Consider the following 23,588-nt stretch of genomic DNA (forward strand, 5'->3'; position numbering starts at 1 on the left):
CTCAACCCTGCACCGCAGAGGCTGCTGCCCTATATACATAGTCATGGAATCACTGGTGACTTGAATAATGGAACACTAGTCACTTTAATAATGTTTACATACTGCTTTACTCATTTCATATGTATATACTGTATTCTGTAAGAACCAACGCTGGAGATGAGAAGCAGGTACGGAGATTGAACATTTCATTTACACAGACATGGAACAGGACAGGAACAGCATCAGAACCGGGTAAAACAGAGACATACGACAATCGATGTGGAAGCGGGGAGCAGAGCTGGGGGACAGACAAATATAGGGAAGGAAATAATACAGGTGATTGAGTCCAGGTGAGTCCAAATGGTCGCTGATGCGCGTGACGAGGGAAGCCGGTGTGCGTAATGATGGTGTCAGGAGTGCGTAATGCAGGGCAGCCTGGCACCCTCGAGCGCCAGGGAGGGAGAGGGGGAGCAGGCGTGACTGTATTCTAATCGACTGTATTTTGGTCAATGCCACTCCGACATTGCTCGTCCTAATATTTATATATTTCTTAATTCCATTATTTACTTCTAGATTTGTGTGTATTGTTGTGAATTGTTATATACTACTGCACTGTTGGAGCTAGGTGTCACGTTCCTGACCTGTTTTCCCTTGTTTTTGTATTTGTTTAGTATGGTCAGGGCGTGAGTTGGGGTGGGCATTCTATGTTATGTGTTTCTATGTTTAGGTTCATTGTTAATTAGCCTGATATGGTTCTCAATCAGCGGCAGGTGTTTTAAGTTTCCTCTGATTGAGAACCATATTAAGGTAGGCTGTTCACACTGTTTGTTTGTGGGTGATTGTTGCTGTGTCTGTGTTTGTTGCACCACACGGTACTGTTTCGTTTCGTTTCGTTCGTTCTTTCCTGTTCGTGTGTTCATTGTTATGTTCTCAAGTTCAGGTCTGTTAACGTCGTTTTGTCATTTATCAAGTGTGCTTCGTGTTCGTCTTTCTTCAAATAAATCATTATGTCTTCATACCTCGCTGCATATTGGTCCGATCCTTGCTCCTCCTCAGACGAGGAGGAGAACGAACGTTACAGAATCACCCACCAACCAAGGACCAAGCAGCGTGGGAAAAAGCAGCAGCAGCGATCGCAGGATTTCTGGACATGGGAGGAAATTCTGGACGGTAAGGGACCCTGGGCACAACCTGGAGAATATCGCCGCCCTCGTGAAGAGCTGGAGGCAGCTAAAGCCGAGAGGCGGTGGTATGAGGAGGCAGCACGGAAGCGAGGCTGGAAGCCTGTGAGTCAAGCCCAAAAATTTCTTGGGGGGGGGGCTACAACGGAGTGTGGCGAAGTCAGGTAGGAGACCTGCGCCAACTCCCCGTGCTTACCGTGGAGAGCGAGAGTACGGGCAGACACCGTGTTATGCGGTAGAGCGCACGGTGTCTCCTGTACGTGTGCATAGCCCGGTGCGGTATATTCCAGCTCCTCGTATCGGCCGGGCTAGATTGGGCATTGAGCCAGGTGCCATGAAGCCGGCTCAGCCGTCCGCCAGACAGGAGCCGCTAGAGCCGTCCGCCAGACAGGAGCAGCGAGAGCCGCCCGCCAGCCATGACCAGCCAGAGCCGCCCGCCAGCCATGACCAGCCAGAGCCGTCAGCCAGCCATGACCAGCCAGAGCCGTCAGCCAGCCATGACCAGCCAGAGCCGTCAGCCAGCCATGACCAGCCAGAGCCGTCAGCCAGCCATGACCAGCCAGAGCCGTCAGCCAGCCATGACCTGCCAGAGCCGTCAGCCAGCCATGACCAGCCAGAGCCGTCAGCCAGCCATGACCTGCCAGAGCCGTCAGCCAGCCATGACCAGCCAGAGCCGTCAGCCAGCCATGACCAGCCAGAGCCGTCAGCCAGCCATGACCAGCCAGAGCCGTCAGCCAGCCATGACCAGCCAGAGCCGTCAGCCAGCCATGACCAGCCAGAGCCGTCAGCCAGTCATGACCTGCCAGAGCCGTCAGCCAGCCATGACCAGCCAGAGCCGTCAGCCAGTCATGACCTGCCAGAGCCGTCAGCCAGTCCGGAGCTGCCCCTCAGTCCGGAGCTGCCCCTCAGTCCGGAGCTGCCCCTCAGTCCGGAGCTGCCCCTCAGTCCGGAGCTGCCCCTCAGTCCGGTGCTGCCCCTTAGTCCGGTGCTGCCCCTTAATCCAGTGGGGTTAATATGGAGGGTGGCCGTTAGGAGGAGGCCACGGAAGCGGGGATTGACTATGGTGGGGTGGGGACAACGTCCAGAGCCAGAGCCGCCACCGTGGACAGATGCCCACCCAGACCCTCCCCTAGATTTTTAGGTGGTGCGCCCGGAGTTCGCACCTTGAGGGGGGGGTTCTGTCACGTTCCTGACCTGTTTTCCCTTGTTTTTGTATTTGTTTAGTATGGTCAGGGCGTGAGTTGGGGTGGGCATTCTATGTTATGTGTTTCTATGTTTAGGTTCATTGTTAATTAGCCTGATATGGTTCTCAATCAGCGGCAGGTGTTTTACGTTTCCTCTGATTGAGAACCATATTAAGGTAGGCTGTTCACACTGTTTGTTTGTGGGTGATTGTTGCTGTGTCTGTGTTTGTTGCACCACACGGTACTGTTTCGTTTCGTTTCGTTCGTTCTTTCCTGTTCGTGTGTTCATTGTTATGTTCTCAAGTTCAGGTCTGTTAATGTCGTTTTGTTGTTTTGTCATTTATCAAGTGTGCTTCGTGTTCGTCTTTCTTCAAATAAATCATTATGTCTTCATACCTCGCTGCATATTGGTCCGATCCTTGCTCCTCCTCAGACGAGGAGAAGAACGAACGTTACACTAGGAACACAAACATTTCGCTACACCCACAATCACATCTGCTAAATATGTGTATGTGACCAATACAATTTGATTTGTTTGAAAAGTGCTTTCAGTGGAGAAGCTTTTTAATCCAGGACTAGGCTTAATCTGTGTCTGGGAAACCGGCACTACATTTTATTCTGAGTGTTAATTTTGAATGAGGAAATATTACCTGCAAAATGTTAGCATTAGTATCACATTAGCATGTCTGGCATGGTTGTGGATCAGCTTTGCTATGCCCAGAGATAGTGGCAGTAGCTTCAGCCCAGAGAACTTTTGTTATTTGTCTTCAAAGCACAGTGATAGATAGTGGGTTAAAAGGTCCTGGACATTACTGCTGCCCTCTCAGAAGGTGGAAAAGAGATTTAAGTCATGTGACAGTTAAGCCCCTGCTACTGTGTTATATAAGACTCTGTGAGTGTGTGTGTGTGTGTGTGTGTGAGTGAGTGGGGAAACAATGGTCTGATGAATCACAAAGGGCCTTTGTTTGTATCACATGATGATAATTATGGCTTTTAGTTGATGTATTGCCCCATGCTCTGATCTGGACTGGCAAAGCTGTCTGGGACAAAGATTAGCATGTTTTAGCTCCAACAAACACACACAGTCATGGTACACTCTCTCACTCACACATGTGTACACACACAGTCACACGCGTGCGCACGTACACACACATACAAACCTTGACTCACACACATTGCATTGAGATGTCTTTGTATTTTGTACCCTTTTCTCATTGTGTGTGTTTGTGTGTGTGTGTGTGTGTGTGTTTGGCGTGTACATATGGCTCACTTTAAGCAGAGACTGGGTTTGAGCTCAGAAGCCCTGTCACACATGCCACACATAGCAGGCGTGGTGGTCTATAGTCCCCAGGGGTCATTGCAATACCCCTCATCACACACACACACATTTACATCCGGCTGGGACCACTAGCATGGCATTCCCCACACTCCTATCCCGATCAAACCGACACCCCCCAAAATAACCTTTCCAATAAAGTAATCTGTTGCTTCTAATAATAGAAACAAAAGGCAATTAGTGCTGCATCCCTAGGAGTTCACGTACAATTGGTGGTTTGCTGCCCTTTGTAGTATAATCTCTCAATGAATAAACCCAGGGACAACCTGTATTGTGTTACACTCTATTTACAGAGCATGTGTCCCGTAGGCCTGTAAGTGATACAGTAAGTCGACAGAAGAACAACGACAGGGCTTTCCCCTGTCCCTGTGACTCATCAAGTCACCAATAACTACAGATGTAGGAATCAGATACCCCTGCCCCTGTCCCAACCATAACCATTAGAGGATGGAATATGTATCGAACCCTGTAACAGTGAATAGGGGCACCTTTTAGCGAAATCAATCTGGCTCAACATTCTCATTCTGCACCCTTTATTAAGCTGACGGACCAGATATTGCGCTCGTGTGTCAAGGCGACGACCCCTTACCTGACGAGCCCAGGAAGTAGCGTTCGAGAACTGAGCCAAAGCCAGAGGGGTTGTCCCTGAGGTTGCTGACAGTGAACGGCTGCATGGTGACATTCTGCTCGTTGATTGGCCAACTCTGGTTCTGGACGCTGGCGCCACCGTACCACGACATGTTAGCCATGGAGAAGCAGTCCTGGGGAGGGGGGAGATACACACACACAGTTAGAGAAGACGTGGTTAAAGAGTGAGTGAAATAGGAGGAGGAGACAGAGAAGTAGATGGTTGGAGAAGACAGAGGAGAGAGGAGATGAATACACTGACAGGAAGAGGGAGTGAGAGATGGACAAAGAGAAAAAAGAGACTGGGCTTGTGACGGTGGAAAGGGGAGGAAGAGAGAATATTCCTCTAAAGAAACAGAACGGGGAGAGAAAGGTACATTGAAACAAGGTAAAGAGGAGGGAGGACAATGATGAGAGATAGATGAAAGGTAGTTGAACGATGAAGAATACACAGTGGGAGAAAACAGAGATTGAGACAGAGTAGGAAAATCTAAAGGGGTTGATCTGAGGTCTTTAGTGTCATCTAGAATCAATCTCAATCACTAATACATATCTTCATAAAAAATAAAGGAGGGGGGGGGAGAAGGAGAAGGGGGAAGAGGAGGATAAGGAAGAAGAAAAAGGAGGAGCAATGGAAGAGCGGACGAGCGTTGAAGATCTAACTTAAAAAGTGCTGTCTACAGAAATAATGAGCTAGTTGTGACTGAGGGCAACAGACTTTTCTACCAAGAGCTGTGATTTAAATCAATATATTAATAAATCAGAAGTAGCTCTTTTTGATTTCATACGGCCAAGAGAGGTGTAATACGTAGATGCTGCATAAATTCTCAACAAATTATCCAGACAAATCTGCCATATCTGGAAAACACTTAGGTGTAGCCTGTCAGAACAATTTTACAACAAATGTATCCAATGAAATCTTAATTATAGTGATCGCTATATCCACTTGACTTAACTGTACGCTGTGACGTAAAACTGTCATTTATAGAGTAATTTGGGGTATCATCAACAGTAAAATACTGTGAAACATTTTACTGCAGCATACTGTAAACTATGTTGCATTGTGGGTGGGGAAAGATTTGCTGTATTTCAAGGGTACTGCAATCATACCCCACAGAATACAGCATCGTACCGTATTTTTGGAGCACAAAAATACTTTTGACCACAAGTGGGTGCATTGTATTGTTGTTTCTGGCTCATTAGCCTATTTTGAGGCATACTTTGTAAAAAGCTATATTTGTTGCACCCGTTAGTGAGACTGGTCTACCAATTTAACCCCTATGTGGTTATATTGCCCCATCAATTTAAAATGTATAGGGGATAGGTTGGAGTGGTAACACGTCTTAAAGGCCTAGTGCAGTCAACAATTCCGTTTTTCCTGTGTTTTGTATCATCTTGTACAACAGCTGATGAAACTAACACTGTAAAAGTGTGAACAAATGTGATCAGTGTTATGTCCTTTGGATGATAGACCATTCTCGATACGGGAAACTGCTGAGCGTGAAAACCACAGTAGCATTGTAGTTCTTGACACACTGAAACTGGTGTGCCTGGCACCTACTACCATACCCCGTTCAAAGGCATTTAAATATGTTCTCTTGTCAATTCACCCTCTGAATGGCACACATACACAATCCATGTCTCAATTGTCTCAAGGCTTAAAGGTTCTTCTTTAACGTGTTTCCTCCCCTTCATCTACACTGATTGAAGTGGATTTAACAGGTTACATCAATAAGGGATCATAGCTTTCGCCTGCAATCACCTGGTCAGTCTATGTCATGGAAAGAGCAGGTGTTCCTAATGTTTAGTACACTCAGTGTATATAATCAGCATGTTTTGAATGGGTGGGGTTTCGGCTTGCCAGGTGACATCACCAGGCGGTAAATTAGTTAATAAACCAATAACAAAGAGAGAAAAAGTTGTTGCTAAAAAGCGATTTATGATTATTTTTTTACCTTTTGAATGGAAAACTATTACAGTAATCTACTTAATTGTTACCCAGAAATGACTTAAAATGTATATAAAAATGGCTGCATTGGGCCTTTAAGCCTTAAATGGTTGAACATTTTGCCATTTCTTTTTGGTCTGTTTTGCCCTGTAGTCGCTGCCAGTTTGGAAGCCTGAAGGCCTCTAGTAGTGCAAGTGATATAAAACACCAAATATTCATAAACACATTACCTAGCAGCCAACCTGCTTACACCAATCCTATGTAATTACAGTAAAATACTGTGAAATACAAACCCCTCCCCTCAATGAATGTCATTCATTAATTTATCCATTTATCCATTCATTCATTATGATTACAGTAGCATTTACTTTTTTACAGTATAATACATGCAATTGTATGGTATTGTACTGTGTGTAATTACACAGTACTTGCTTTGATAATGTATTTAGATTACAGTAGATTTACTGCAATATAAAATACAGTAACTTACTTGCCACTTTTCTTCCTGTAAGTAAGTTACTGTCAAATTCATGGCATCCTCTTTACAGCGTAACTGGCAAAATATTGCACTCCACATACTCCTTATATACTCTAATCAAATTGTGATAAGTACTGTAGTACTGTAAGCGACTGTGTTTTGTAATTTTTGGGCATCAAAATTAGGTTACATTAAAAAAATATATATTTCCCTGATCAATATTCCACTTATAGTAAAGCTGGTGAATTATGTGGAATAATAATGGCATGTGACATTGAATCAAATGAAAAATGACAGGCCTACAATATTACATTACATTTTCTTCAAATGTGCAGAGAACATGGTCTGGTGGCCGGTAATATGATTCCACATGGATTCAAGTGCCACATTTGAATTCATCTCCACTTCACTGCTTTACTGTAGCCTAAAGAAGAAAATATGTCCACGTAAACCCCATCACGCCACATTTGTAGTCTTTAACCCTAGCCTCTATGATGTTCATTCTACTTTTCCTCCAAGTATTTTCCGCTCCGTGCCAGGAATTTATACAAGTGCCAGGCGGTCACCTGAGACACGTGTGATAGTTAATTTCTTTACTATCAAATGAGGAGAGACAAACTTATCACACAAGGCAGAGTTATACTTAAACTAAATCTTTATTCACTTATTAATACGGGAGCAGATCAAGACAACACACACATATAAAGTGAATCGATTGAGTGCTCTCGATGAGTGCTCTAACAACCCCTTATTCTGTTGCATAAAACAACCATTTGATGCAATTACAGCATTATAACATCATCTTGTAATTTCTCTCACACACGTGATAGGATTTGGGACTTATGAAATGACAATCTTTTAGGATATAAAGCCACTGGAATCCCCTAATGACACGGGACAACAGACTTATGCCAGGGAATGTACCAATACAAGGATTCAACTTTCAAAACATCCGAATTGTTAAGCGTTAGGCAACAGGAGGGACTGAAGGACAGTAATTCTGTGGTCTCAGAACCCAGTGCCATGACGAAGCAGACTGGACGTTCAAGATCCTGCTTCCCTTCCACAGCCATGTCTGTGCATCGTGCGCGCACTGGACATCTGATTAAAATGTATTCAAGTTCAACCAAATAATATAAATGTCTAGGATAAGTGTGACCAACTGGCTCAAATTGGTCTTATGTAGCAACATTTTTAATTGTGTTTTTTACATTGGATAAAAAAAAGAGACTCAGAGCTACAAAATGGTATATCATACAGTGCATTTTTGAGGAACAATGGGAAAGTAACTCTGCTTTGAAAGTTGATAAACTTGTAAACTCACTTTTGAGAGAATGGCCATTGAAAGTTTTGGTACCTAGTGAAGAGCTCTTCTTTGTCTACACCCATTCAGCATCGTTCACACCCGCTTAAGCTTTAGCCCCACCCATCTCGTTTTGCTCTCAGAGCACACACTTGACACTCTGGCCGATGATTTGTTTACCTCTGGATAACATGAAAACAGCCTAACCAGCTCTGCTGGCAACAATTTCATTACGCTTTTTTTGCCGACGTTTACTGACACTGGCCATATTCAACGGGTGTTATGCATTCATCAATTCATCAGTTATTCTGCGCTCTGGCATACTCAGACTGAATTTACAAACTTACCTGAAATGGTTACTTGCATAGTGGAGTCTTTTGTTAAGACATGTAGCTAGCTAGCTAGGTAAACAATGAACCTAGCTAGGTAAACAACGTGTAAGATCATACACATCACGTAACGTTAGCTAGCGAGCCAGCCAGCTAACGTTAGCTAGTTAAACAACAATGAACATAGAGCCAAATAATGTCGTTACTACCCTGCATGAATCGGATGGGAGCTAACCAACCAGATTCAATGTTAGCGAGCTAACATTAGGCTCTAACAAGTAAAGCAAATGGCTCTGAGATACAAATAATAACATCATATACGTAATGTTAGCTAGCGAGCCAGCCAGGCAGCTAGCTAACATTAGGCTCTAAATAGCCAAGCAAACGGCTCTGGGATACGAATAATAATATCATACACGTAACGTTAGCTAGGGAGCCAGCCAGCTAACGTTAGCTAGCTAGCTAACAGTACAGTTTAGCTTAAGACATGTAGCTAGTTTGGTAAACACAATTAACCTAGCTAGGTAAACAACATGTGAGCTCATACACGTCACATAACGTTAGCTAGCGAGCCAGCCAGCTAACGTTAGTTAGTTAAATAACAATGAACATAGTGTCAACTCATGACGTTACTACGCCTTGCATGAATCTGCTGGTAGTGGTAGCTAATCAACCAGGTTCAATGTTAGCTAGCTAACATTAGTCTCTAACTAGCAAAGCAAACAGCTCTGAGACACGAATAATAACATCATACACGTAATGTTAGCTAGCGAGCCAGCCAGCTAACGTCAGCTAGCTAGCTAACAGTACACTTTAGCTTGAAATGAAACCACTTTCTGTCAAAATTAGAAATGTGTAATATCTGAAAATGTAGCTAGCGAGACTATCTTACCTGTATACATCATCATGCATGATGGACTGTCACGGATGCCATGCCAGGGTTGCCCTTAGTTTGAAGATGTCATCCGGAGACAGGTATTTTCTCCATTTCTTTAGCTATCATACTCTAATTCCACTGATTTCAAAACTCGATCCTCCAGAAAGTGGAGATCAACCCTTATGCAGCTCCACTACACGATACATAAAAAAATCTGCGTTCGACAGAATTACCAACACAGACTGACCAGCTCAAACAGACAGAAGCCTTCTACATGGCAGACCAATCTGAACTCCTCTCTCGGCATGTCCAGCCCACTCATTATCTCAGCCAATCATGGCTAGTGGGAAGGTTACTACTTTTTCTGTGGCTAAACCAACTAGGCTCGTAATTTAACAATTTATTCGTATTTACAAATTGCATACAAGTTTGTTATTAAGGTACATAAAAGTTCACATGTTCCAGAAGGCATTTCTGGCAACAGCAAAAAAATAGTTTACGTTCAAATGGCTCTCCTGTGAAGTAGTGACCCGCGACATACGCCTAGTTTGCTGAAACGAGTCACAAATGAAACTGTTTCCAGGGTATATTTTAACAATCAATTAACTAATTTGTCAGTCCCCCAATAATTCTACAAACAATAGGCTACAAACAGTAGGCCTAGTGCACACAATCCAAAAAGCTTCCCTGTTATTTCTGAAAAATAGGCACAATATTAAAGTATAGAGGAGACTGGGGTTGTTTGTCTCAGGAGTTGGTTGTCACAGTGCTAATTACTCCCAATCAAAATGGCACTGTGTGTTATTTTTTCATGTTCGAATATGTGAACTCTTTGAAAGAACTCATCCACCTGGTCAATTTATGTCAGCATGATATAAGTGTTTTTCATACACTACCGTTCAAAAGTTTGGGGTCACTTAGAAATGTCCTTGTTTTCCATGAAAACAGTCATGAAATGAGTTGCGAAATGAATAGGAAATATAGTCAAGACGTTGACACGGTTATAAATAATGATTTTTAATTGAAATAATAATTGTGTCCTTTGCTTTCGTCAAAGATTCCTCCATTTGCAGCAATTACAGCCTTGCAGATCTTTGGCATTCTAGTTGTCAATTTGTTAAGGGAATCTGAAGAGATTTCACCCCATGCTTCCTGAAGCACCTCCCACAAGTTGGATTGGCTTGATGGGCACTTCTTACGTACCATACGGTCAAGCTGCTCCTACAACACCTCAATAGGGTTGAGATCCAGTGACTGTGCTGGCCACTCCATTATAGACAGAATACCAGCTGACTGCTTCTTCCCTAAATAGTTCTTGCATAGTTTGGAGCTGTGCTTTGGGTAATTGTTCTGTTGTAGGAGGAAATTGGCTCTAATTAAGCACCGTCCACAGGGTATGGCATGGCGTTGCAAAATGGAGTGATCGCCTTCCTTCTTCAAGATCCCTTTTACCCTGTACAAATCTCCCACTTTACCACCACCAAAGCACCCCCAGACAATCACATTGCCTCCACCATGCTTGACAGATTGCGTCAACACCCCTCCAGCATCTTTTCATTTTTTCTGCGTCTCACGAATGTTGTTCTTTCTTCTTGTCACGCCCTGACCTTAGAGATCCTTTTATTTCTCTATTTGGTTAGGTCAGGGTGTGATTAGGGTGGGCATTCTAGTTTTTCGTTTTCTATGTTGGCCTGGTATGGTTCCCAATCAGAGGCAGCTGTCTATCGTTGTCTCTGATTGGGGATCATATTTAGGCAGTCTTTTCCCACCTGTTGTTTGTGGGATAGTTTTTGTATAGTTGCCTTGAGCACTGCAATACTGCACGTTTGTAATTTCTTTGTTGTTTTGGTTGTAAGTTTCACTATTAAATATAATGTGGAACTCTACGCACGTTGCGCCTTGGTCCACTCATTTCAACGACCGTGACACTTCTTGTGATCCGAACACCTCAAACTTAGATTTGTCTGTCCATAACACTTTTTTCCAATCTTCCTTGGTCCAGTGACTGTGTTATTTTTCCCGTCTTAATCATTTATATTTATTGGCTAGACTGAGATATGGCTTTCTCTGTGCAACTCTGCCTAGAAGTCCAGCATCCCGGAGTCACCTCTTCACTGTTGACGTTGAGACTGGTGTTTTGCTGGTACTATTTAATGAAGCTGCCAGTTGAGGACTTGTGAGGCGACTGTTTCTCAAACTAGACACTCTAATGTACTTGTCCTCTTGCTCAGTTGTGCACCGGGCGTCACACTCATCTTTCTATTCTGGTTAGAGACCGTTTGCGCTGTTCTGTGAAGGGAGTAGTACAGAGTGTTGTACGAGATCTTCAGTTGCTTGGCAATTTCTCGCATGGAATAGCCTTAATTTCTCAGAACAAGAATAGGCTGACGAGTTTCGGAAGAAAGTCCTTTGTTTCGGGCCATTTTGAGCCTGTAATCGAACCCACAAATGCTGATGCTCCAGATACTCAACTAGTCTAAAGAAGGCCAGTTGTATTGCTTCTTTAACTAGCACAACAGTTTTCAGCTCTGCTAACATAATTGCAAAAGTGTTTTCTAATCATCAATTAGCCTTTTAAAATGATAAACTTGGATTAGCTAACACAACGTGCTACTGGAACACAGGAGTGATGGTTGCTGATAATGGGCCTCTGTACGCCTATGTAGATATTCCATTAAAAATCAGCCGTTTCCAGCTACAATGGTCATTTACAACATTATCAATGTCTACACTGTATTTCTGATCAATTTGATTATATTTTAAAGGATAAAAACAACAACATTTGACCCAAACTTTTGAACGGTAGCGTAGGTGAAAGTAAAAGAAAATGGGGGTATCAAATCAAATCCAATTGTATTTGTCACATGCGCCAAATACAACAGGTGTAGACCTTACAGTGAAATGCTTACTTACAAGCCCTTAACCAACCATGCTTTAAGTTAAGAAAAACATTTAAATAAGTGTTAAGTAAAATATAGAAAATAGAAAATCAAAGTAGCAAATTATTAAACAGCAGCAATAAAATAGGACCGGACCAAATCTGTACCAATCATAGACATCTATGTTTCACAGGTTTGGACATCACAGAACAGCACAGTAGAGAACAGTACAGCACAGCACAGTTTAGTACAGTACAAAAGAGTACAGTACAGTAGAGTACAGTACAGTATAGTACAATACAGTAAATTATACTGTACTCTACGCTAGTGTGCTCAAATGTGCTGTACTGTACTAAACTCTACTGTATTGTACTGAACTATACTCTACTGTTTTCTAAGACCCCTCTTTCATATGTTGTTTGACCAGAAATCATTAGGATGATATTAGGATGACATTCAAATAATGTTTTTGGATAAAAAAATTAAGTAATATTAAAATGAAATATCCTTGGAATGTTGTCCTAACATTCACTAAAATGTTGTGCACAACATCTGTAACAACCACAAAAGAACATTCCCCGAACCCAAACGTTCTCATTAGGTTTCTAGGTAATGTAATAGCACAATCTACCAGTGACGTTTTTTGGACCGGATTATTATTATCGACATACTGCTGCAACAAAATGCGAGAGCAACATTCTGGGAACATTCTTGCAACATCGGGAAAATGTTTTACACAAACATTGTGTAATCATCAGTCCAACTGGACAGTTTTTGTGTTATGAGAATATTTGCCACAACCGAACGAATGTTCTGCGAACTTTCACAGAACCAATTTTGGTTTGCTGGGCATATTGCCCAGGGACACTACAATAAATCCTAAACTCTTTTTTGCTTGTACTATAGAGAGCTCACTTCCTTGCCTCCCTCTCACGCACACATTGTTTAGAACAAAAATAGGACAGCACTCTTAAATTTACATTCACACACACAAATTTACTCAATATGTCATGTTATTATCAAGGGATAAAATGCTGCACTTTGTTAGGAATATTGTTCAATCATATGCTGTAAGCTACATGCTATATTGCTTAATTTCCTGTTACAAAAGGAATAAGCTACTAGCAAACATTGTGACAACCAACCCCCATACTGTGTGACAACCAACCCCACAATGGCGCTGGTTGTCACAAGTGGACAGAGGGTTTGGTGGCTTATAACTAACTCCATGTTAGAATAAGAATTGCAGGATAAAACGGGACCCCGTTTCAACCAAAGACCTTGGTCTTTCTCATAATATTGAAAAGACTCTTGTAAGATATACTGGTGCTGACAAATACACACAAGAATAAAAAAGTGCGACAACCATCACTGGTCTCCCAATACGAAAAGCCACTTATGCATGTAAATTGATTTGATTTGGAAACGACAATTTTGGAAAATATATCCTGATGGGTTTATGTGAATAAAACGTCTATGAATAGTCTGATATCTGTCTGACAGGCTGAATCGGCTATGTGTATGCCACACACACACACACAGAGAGAGAGAGAGATAGAGAGAGAACCCGTTCCCGTACCTTCAGCTCCACATGACAGTGCACCGGCGCCCATGTCATGCTATAACACTCCGTCTCCGTCGCCTCATTCACCTCCAAAGAGATTTTAACATCCGCCACCGAATCCCATGTATAGCAGAACTCCGTCTTATTGAGCCAGCACAGGTTCCTGACAAACGGCACTTCAATATCGGGGTTCCCCACGTTGCCCACGTCAATCTCCACGTAGGTCTTGTCTTCTGTCAGTGTCTGTATGACCAGAGAGTGAGTCCGTCTCTCCCAGATTAGCCCGCTATAACTCCCCTTTAGGATCCAGTTCTTGTTGGGCTGATCCACCACTTGCCAGTATATGATCCCAATGGTCATGACGAAAAAGACTGCCACCCCGAGACAGGCAATAGCTCCCTTCCAAGTTTCGTTCATCTCCTTCAATCCCGTATCCCATGTTACCTCAGGGATGGGGCTAGGGTTCCTATTTCGAGCATGAGGCATGTTTGTATTTGAAATGATCAAGACTCAAATTGAAAAAATGAAGAAAAAATCTCTGCAAGTGGTTGTTGAAAAGCTTGGGTGCCTCATCATCATGTCATGTTGGTTTCAAAGTGGCTGAACGTTTGTTAGTCTACGTCTGAACAATCTCCAACACACGGTGTTACCGCAGTTTTTGCGCAATTATGCCAGCCAGAGACAACCGGTCAAAGTGTCATGTGAGTGAAAACGGTCAAAATCCCAACGGCTGGAAAAATTTATCAGAGAAAAATTGACTTACCACATGCTGCCGCGGTTTAAAAGTGTTCCTTTTTAATGACATTGAACGCTGAGCTGTGAGTGAGCAGCCTTAACCCGGGTTTGGCAGCAATGCCTAGCTCCTTAGACGCCGACTTGCTTGCCCTGCGGTTTTTGCCCGGGTCTGACGTAACGCCAGGCTGTTTCTGCAGAAAGGTAGAGTAGAGAAGATATAGTGAGTGATAAGGGAGCCGGTAGACGCGAGGAGCTTGGCTTGACAGGCAGTCCCAGAGCAGCCGGTTGGGGCGAGCAGAACATTGGCGGTGGGGAGTGACCGGTGCTCGCTTCCCTTGCATGCGCTCCAACTGGCAGGCTCGCCGTTGCACGTTTTGACAACACTGCGCTTAAATTAATATCACCCGAATAAATATTAATTTGGAGAGGGGTAAAATTGTGTAGCTTAGCGTTTGATTGCACATTTTGGAACTGAATGTCTTTAGGTTGCAATTGACTTGACTTTCTATGGAGTAGGCCTAGGCCTATAGTGGGCGAAACATCAACAAGTAGGCTACATTGAGTTGCAATTAAAATTTACCATAAAAGCGGATATTCACAGGAAGTTATCTGGATGCAATTGATGTTGCTTGCAACAAAGTGCATCTGGGTTGGTCAGTGTCTCAACCCCCCAAAAAGTGCCTGCAATTGAATTGAATTGCATCACAAGAAATATAAATCAATCATAGAGCAATTAGCCTAATGGTCACTTTTTGTAGGCACTAACCCTGCCATGGCTCGTTGGTCAAAGCCTATTGGGAAATGAATGTTTTTCTGTAGGGTTTTTGGATAAATGCTGAAAATAAGGTATGTGATTAAAACAGGTGTAGGGGAGATCTTATACATTTTGTTCTATGACAATCTTCTTCAGCTAACATAACTTTTTGTGAATTTTGAAGCATTTATGTAAATCTAAACAAGCACATAAGGGCTTCATAATTCATATAGGTCATGTTAACTGACTGATATTATATCATAGAACAAAATGTGTAAGATTTACTAAGTCTGTGTTCACCTCAGACCTTATTTTTGGCGTTTATCATAAAACCCCATTCTTTTCCCATTCATTTCCCCCCATACAGTATGAATGGCTGAACGAACCAGAGGTAACTCATTTCCGTTTTTTAGGACCACAAGCTGGTCGGCGCTATACCATTCTGTTCGGAACCCATTTGTCATGTCAACACAGCTGTAACTGCTGCTTCAAACCACAACAAAAGAGATATGCCAAATGGGAAATGTATAAAAAAATTCTAGACCCCATGGTTAGTCAAGGTTTATGTACGTGGTCTAGCTGTCAATAAATGTCATTTTAAAAGTGAACCCAGACCTTTCTCGTTCCAGTTTCAACTGAAATTGTCCAACGTGAACTGCGCTAGCTAGATATCTAGCTTAGCTCATCACGAGCCTGGTTAGCTAGCTAGCTTGGTAAAACATGGTTGCAAACAGGCAACAAATAATACATGAAAGTGTAATAACACATGGAACTCCTTTTGCCTTGGAAGAAGTGGCTCTTTATAAACTGTGTGCTTTATTACTGAACCGGAGCATGGCGTAACAGACAGGAAGTTGCTGCTTCACTAACAACGTGTGTCTTGGGTGTGTCACAATTAGGTGGTGAGCCATAGCAAGCTATATGCTTTAGTTTGGGAGATGATTGATCTCTGTTGAGGGAGAAGCTGGTTTTTACATATGTGACTGGTTTTCAAAATGCGATTTTTTTTTTTTACAGAAATACCTTCTGGAACATGTGAACTTTCAAGTGCCTTAGTAGCAAACTTGTATGCCATCTGTAAATACGAATACAATTGCTAAATTACGAGCCTAGTTGATTTAGCCACCGGAAAAAGCCAGGAACCTTCCCGCTAGCCATGATTGGATGAGATAATGGATGGGTCGGACATGCCGAGAGATGAGTTCGGATTGGTTTGTCATCTAGCACGCTTCTGTCTATAATGAGCTGCTCAGTAGGTGTAGGTAATCCTTTCTAACTGGATTTTTTTTTTAAAGATAGCTCTCCACTTTTTGGAGGACCAAATTTTGAAACCAGTGGAATGCCCGGTGGAAGCAGAGTATGATAGCTAAGGAGATGGAGAAAATTCAGGCGTTTGATTGCAAATGTGGAGGGAGTCGAAAAGAGAACTCAGAAGGCTGTTGTATAAAACACCTGTCTCCGGATTACATCTTCAAACTAAAGGCAACCATGGCATCCACGACAGAGAAGGAGAAGCCTTCATCCATGTTTACAGGTGAAAGAGTCTAGCTAGCTACATTTTCAGATATTCTAATTTTCTAATTTTGTCAGAGTTGTTTTTCATTGAAAGTTAAAGCGTACTGTTAGCTAGCTAGCTAACGTTAACTGGCTTGCTCGCTAGCTAACATTACATGTATGATCTATGCAGTACTATTATTAGTGTCTCAGAGCCATTTGCATTTCTAGTTATAGCCTAATGTTAGCTAGCTAGCTAACATTGAACCTAGTTTGTTAGCGTTCAGCTACCGGTAGATTCATGCAGGATAGTATTGTTATGAGTTGAGATTATAGTTCATTGATTGTAGCTAGCTACATGTCTAAACAAAAGACACCACTATGCAAGTAACCATTTCACTGTACCGTTTACACCTTCTGTATCCTGTGCATTTGGCAAATAAACTTTGATTTTATTTGATATAGTGCGTGTTTACCAGAAATAGTAATGTGAAGAACAACATGACCCGCACCGAAGTCAAATTAGCACATAACGTTAGGCCAACGAGACAGAGTCCATGTTCTAAAATTCTTCCAGTAGAATGCCCTGCTTTTATTTCTTCACACTCATAACCGTAAGCTATTTTCTTTAATATTCTGTAACTTGTAAATAATGATCTTGTTGTGAGTTTATTTTCCTGTAATATTGAACTGTATACAGACATGTCAATAGACGTAGTATAAACCAGCCTTTAGTCTTGAAATCTTTGGTTGTTTAGTACACAAATGTAACCCCTGTTTAGCACATGGCCTCACATGTGAATCCTTAAAGAGATGAGTGGGGGTATGTATATAGGTTCAGAACTTTTGTGAAATAGCACAGTTACAAATAGAAATCAAACTGGATGGACATCAGAAATAGAGGAAGGACTAAAAACAAACAAAATATAACTATTGTAAAATAGATTGTGTCTGTAAAATGTGTATAAGATATATAAACTGAAGGTAGAAGCCTAAGTGTTTATTGGTTTACTCTAATTGGGGGAAGGGTGGTAGGGTTTGCGGGGAATAATAAAGGTATATTCTAAAAAAAGTATGTATGTCTATATGGGTATGTACTGTATATATGTGTATATGTATGCATGCATGTAGGTATATGGATATATATATTTACAAAAAAAATATATGGGGGATTGGAAATGATGCAGACAATTACATTGATGGAAGCAACATTCTTTCCGCAATATTAAGCTGATCCACCCTTTAAAATAAAAAATAAATTTAAAAAAGAGATGGGTGGGGGTAAGGCTTAAGAGGGTGTGATTGATGCTGAATGTGTGTAGACAAAGAAGAGCTCTCCAGTAGGTGTACGAAAATATTCGAGGGACATTTTCTCAAAAGTGGGGTTACAAGTTTACTTTCAAAGCATAATTACTTTCAAAGCATAATTACTTTCCCATTGTTCCTCAACTGTTGTGTATGATATACAATTTTATAGCACTTAGTCTCTACTTTTATTCAATGTAAAAAACACAATTTCAAATTTTGCTACATAAGACCGAATCGAGCCAGTTGGTCACATATTGTGTTTACAGTGCCTTCGGGAAAGTATTCAGACCCCTTAACTTTTTCCACATTTTGTTAAGTTACAGCCTCCTTCTAAAATGTATTTGTTTTTAAATTCTCAGCAATCTACACACAATACCCCATATTGACAATGCGAAAACAGGTTTTTAGAAATGTTTGCAAATCTATTAAAATCTATTAGTATTCAGACCCTTTGCTATGAGGCTCGAAATTTAGCTCAGATGCATCCTGTTTCCATTGATCATCCTTGAGATGTTTCTACAACTTGATTAGAGTCCATCTGTGGTAAATTCAATTGATTGGACATGATTTGGAAAGGCACACACCTTTCTATACAAGGTCCCACAGTTGACAGTGCATGTCAGAGCAAAAACCAAGCCATGAGGTCGAATGAATTGTCCGTAGAGCTCCAAGACAGGATTATGTCGAAGCACAGATCTTGGGAAGGGTACAAAAAAATGTATTTAGCATTGAAGGTCCCCAAAAACACAGTGGCCGCCGTAATTCTTAAATTAAAAAGGTTTAGAACCACCAAGACTCATTCTAGAGCTGGCCAGCCAGCCAAACTGAGCAATTGGGGGAGAAGGGCCTTGGTCAGGGAGGTGACCAATAATACGGTGGTCACTCTGACAGAGCTCTAGAGTTCTTCTGTGGAGATGGGAGAAACTTCCAGAAGGACAACCATCTCTGCAGCACTCCACCAATCAGGCATTTATGGTAGAATGGCCAGGCGGAAGCCACTCCTCAGTAAAAGACACATGACAACCCGCTTGGAGTTTACCAAAAGGCACTTAAAGACTCTCAGACGATGAGAAACAAGATTCTCTGGTCTGATGAAACCAAGATTGAACTCTTTGGCCTGAATGCCAAGCATCACATCTGGAGGAAACCTGGCACCATCCCTAAGGTGAAGCATGGTGGTGGCCGCATCATGCTGTGGGAATGTTTTTCAGCGGCAGGGACTGGGAGACTAGTCAGGATCAAGGCAGGGATGAATTGAGCAAAGTACAGAGAGATTGTTGATGAAAACCTGCTCCAGAGTGCTCCAGACCTCAGACTGGGGCGAAGGTTCCCCTTCCAACAGGACAACAACCCTAAGCACACAGCCAAGACAATGCAGGAGTGGCTTCGGAACAAGTCTTAGAATGTCCTTGAGTGGCCTAGCCAGAGCTTGGACTTGAACCCGGTCGAACATCTCTGGAGAGACCTGAAAATAGCTGTGCAGCAACACTCCCCATCTAACCTGACAGAGCTTGAGAGGATATGCAGAGAAGAATGTGAGAAACTCCCCAAATAGAGGTGTGCCAAGCTTGTAGTGTCATACCCAATGATGCTGTTATCGCTGCCTAAGGTGTTTCAACAAAGTACTGAGTAAAGGGTCTGAATACTTTCAGTTGAAGTCAGAAGTTTACATACACCTTAGTCAAATACATTTAAACTCAGTTTTTCACAATTCCTGACTTTTAATCCTAGTAAAAATTCCCTGTCTTAGGTCAGTTAGAATCCAGACTTTATTTTATGAATGTGAAATGTCAGAATAATGGTAGAGAGAATGATTTATTTCAGCTTTTATTTCTTTCATTTCATTCCCAGTGGGTCAGAAGTTTACATACACTAAATTAGTATTTGGTAGCATTGCCTTTAAATTGTTTAACTTTGGTCAAACGTTTCGGGTAGACTTCCACAAGCTTCCCACAATAAGTTGGGTGAATTTTGGCCCATTCCTCCTGACAGAGCTGGTGTAACTGAGTCAGGTTTGCAGGCCTCCTTGCTCGCCCATGCTTTTTCAGTTCTGCCCACATATTTTCTATAGGATTGAGGTCAAGGCTTTGTGATGGCCACTCCAATACCTTGACTTTGTTGTCCTTAAGCCATTTTGCCACAACTTATGCTTGTGGTCATTGTCCATTTGGAAGACCCATTTGCGACCAAGCTTTAACTTCCTGACTGATGTCTTGAGATGTTGCCTCAGTGTATCCACATAATTTTCTTTCCTCATGATGCCATCTATTTCGTGAAGTGCACCGGTCCCTCCTGCAGCAAAGCATCCCCACAACATGATGCTGTCACCCCCGTGCTTCACGGTTGGTATGGTGTTCTTCGGCTTGCAAGCCTCCCCTTTTTTCCTCCAAACATAAGGATGGTCATTATGGCCAAACAGTTCTAAGTTTGTTTCATGAGACCAGAGGATATTTCTCAAAAAAGTACAATCTTTGTCACCAAAATTGTGGAGTGATTGAAAAACGAGTTGTAATGACTCCAGCCTAAGTGCATGTAAACTTCCTACTTCAACTGTATGTAAATGTAATATTTTTTATTTTTTGTAAATTTGCAAAGATTCTAAAAATCTGTTTTTGCTTTGTCATTATGGGATATTGTGTGTAGACTGATGAGGGAAAAAACGATTTAATCAATTTTAGAATAAGGCTGTAACGTAACACAAACGGTGGAGAAAGTCAAGGGGTCTGAATACTTTCCGAAGGCACTGTATTTGTTTCATCTGAACACATTTCCATGTGTTTGGCAATGTCAGTTCTTGCACATTTTTGTAAAATTCTTACTTTTATGTTTGCTAGCTGGACAGGCAAACGCTGTCGAGTACTAAACTGTAAACCAATCAAAACGTGTGTTCTATCCATGGTGCGATCTCTGCTGATCACGTCTGCTAATCACTTTATCCATTCCTAAGGTAGTAGACAGCTGGTGACAGCCAGAGTTCTGTATATAATTATGGGATGCTCATGTTTCCACACTAACAGTGGGAGTCGTTGTCCCAAAGGCCGGAAGGAGGTGACAAGCTTAGGTCCAAAATAAGCACATAGAAATGCATTGGGCTTATTTTGGACAGATTTTGGCGATAGTGAAACCTCTCACTTCACCTCTTCCTGTCCGTGACAGACTGCTATCAGGTAGTCTTTTTTATTTACTGTATTGTTAACTTGACTATTTAGTTATTTGTACCTGATACCATCAATGCAAACTGTAAAATGACCCTTTTTTTCAATTTTTGCCTAAAATGACATACCCAAATCTAACTGCCTGTAGCTCAGGACCTGAAGCATGGATATGCATATTCTTGATGCCATTTGAAAGGAAACACTTTGAAGTTTGTGTAAATGTGAAATGAATGTAGGAGAATATAACACATTAGATCTGGTGAAAGATAATACAAACAAAATTACATGCGTTTAAATAAATAAAAATCCCCTATCATCTTTGAAATGCAAGAGAAAGGCCATACATTCAGATAGAACTTTAGGCGTAATTTAGATGTTGTCCAAATGATGGCAGAAGTGTGTGTGCAAAGTTTCAGACTGATCCAGTGAAGAATTACATCACTACACAACATTTTGTATCAAGTCTGCCAGGAATTTGCCCAAATGTGCCGAATTGTTGAATATACATTTTCAAGTACATAACTATAGAGAACATACAAAAATGCTATGGTAATCATTTTTTTTTTAGTTTACACACTCCCATGAATGCCCCCCCCCCCCCCAAATTACATTTGGGCGGGGGGGGTGCCAGAGACAGCAGTGGGGTCAAACTGTAAAACCCAGTTCCTACATTTGAATATAAACATTTCTTTTTTTTCCAAACAAAACTACACTAAATATTTTCTCTGGGGCCCTCAGGATGAAAAATCAGAGCAAGATTACTGAAAGTACATTATTTACCTTCAGAAGTGAATGTATCAAACCAGTTGCTGTGATAAAAGTGTACATTCATTTCACATCATAGTGCACATTGTTGTGCACTATCCTCAAACAATAGCATGGTATTGTAATAAAGCTTGCTAGTTATCTAGCTAGGTCCAACAAGTAGATCAGTTTCTAGCTAGAAGAAGCATGTTTCTTCCATTTAATAAATTAAGACTACAAAATATATAAAACAAGTAGTGTAAAGCAAACACAATCATCAAGGCAGGACCCACTATACTGATAAATAAGAAATCCTACATTATCTCTGTCAGTAGTTGGAGTAGGATGATTGCAGAGCACCCTGCCTGGGACAGTCAGTATGTTCATTTTCTAGCTCACAAACTAAATACATTCCTTTGCTGTGATGATTTATTTGATTAATTCTTGTCTCTCACTTTTGCCTCACGACTTTGAGTACTCTGACCTGTTCATTATGGTTTCACTGCAGCTTGTATCAACTTCAAACTCCACATCTGACTTTCAATTTCAATGTGATATGAGCCACTTTTGGAAAATAAGTTCTGTGTACACTGTAAATGTATCCTCCTATTCATCCTCTTTGTTTGTTCATCTTCCCTGCTGATGTGATGTATCCCATGCTTTTTCACTCATTTTCCTTGCTTTTGCTTTGCTTTCCTCCCCCTTTTGGGTTGGAACTCTCTGAAGGTGATTTTGCCCTACATGCTCGTTGATATGTCCTTGTTTACCACAACTATGTAACTTTTCACCCTGAAAACGTCACTCACTTGCCATGTGATCACCTTTACATCTGTAACATGTTTGCATGAGCTCACCTTGTGCCGGTTCCTCTCTTTGACGTATGCTTAGCTTGTGCACACTTCCCTGGCCTGTCCCTTGCTTCCAAGTCACAGCACTGTCCACACATTTCCCCTGGATTTCTTTTACATCCTTGTTGGCAATCTCCATTGCTTGAACAAGGTCCAATGCTCTATCAAACATAAGACAAGTCTTGGACAATAACTTCAGTTGAATTTGGTCATTGGTTATGCCACAGACCAGCCTATCTCTCAGCAATTCCTTCAGATTGTTCCTATAATTACAATTTTGTGCAAGTTTAAGCAACACAGCTACATACTCCACAACACTCTTATCTGCATTTCTGTTCCTTTAATTAAACTTAAACCTTTCCACAATCTCACTTGGCTTCGGGTTGAAATGTGCTTTTAGCAAGTCCACTTGCTCATCAAATCTCCAGGCTTACCAGGACTAAGCAGATTTTTCGTAGATTGTAGGTTTGGCTTCCCACTAAACTCAACAGAATAGCTATTTTCTTTCCATTATCTTCTATTTTGTTCAACTCTAAAAAATGACCAAGCACTTCACACTATTCCTCCCACGCTTGCGTCTGATGATCAAAGGTAAATAACGATCCTACCGCGGCAACCCTTTCTCTGTTAGTAGCTAGCTTTAGCCTTCCAGCTCGTGAAGTCCCTGGAACGTGAAACTTGAATTTTTCATGCACCAGACGTTCTTTTCATTGACTTTTTACCTTGTTCCCACTTGTAATAACCAATGGAAAAACATTGTTTGATCAAATAAAAATTTCCAAGAAGTTATCCCTTCTTTTTATAATGACAATTAGAGATATATGCATCTGATTACGGAAAGCAAGAGACATTTTAAACACATTCA

At 41.7% G+C, this 23,588-nt stretch overlaps 1 protein-coding gene across 1 annotated transcript in view; it reads right to left on the minus strand.

Moving 5' to 3' along the window:
* si:ch211-236l14.4 (SITS-binding protein) overlaps window positions 1-14,171 on the minus strand; it is a 75,576-nt gene extending 61,405 nt beyond the window's left edge. Inside the window, exons 1-2 of the mRNA XM_039017969.1 lie at window positions 13,701-14,171; window positions 4,270-4,441 (exon numbers count right to left, since the gene is read on the minus strand). Coding sequence (XP_038873897.1) covers window positions 4,270-4,441; window positions 13,701-14,171 — 643 coding nt within the window. The remainder of the gene's footprint in view (window positions 1-4,269; window positions 4,442-13,700) is intronic.
* Window positions 14,172-23,588: the final 9,417 nt, after the last annotated feature.

The sequence above is a fragment of the Salvelinus namaycush genome, chromosome 21, assembly GCF_016432855.1.
Source record: "Salvelinus namaycush isolate Seneca chromosome 21, SaNama_1.0, whole genome shotgun sequence".
In the NCBI taxonomy this organism is placed as follows: Eukaryota; Metazoa; Chordata; class Actinopteri; order Salmoniformes; family Salmonidae; genus Salvelinus; species Salvelinus namaycush.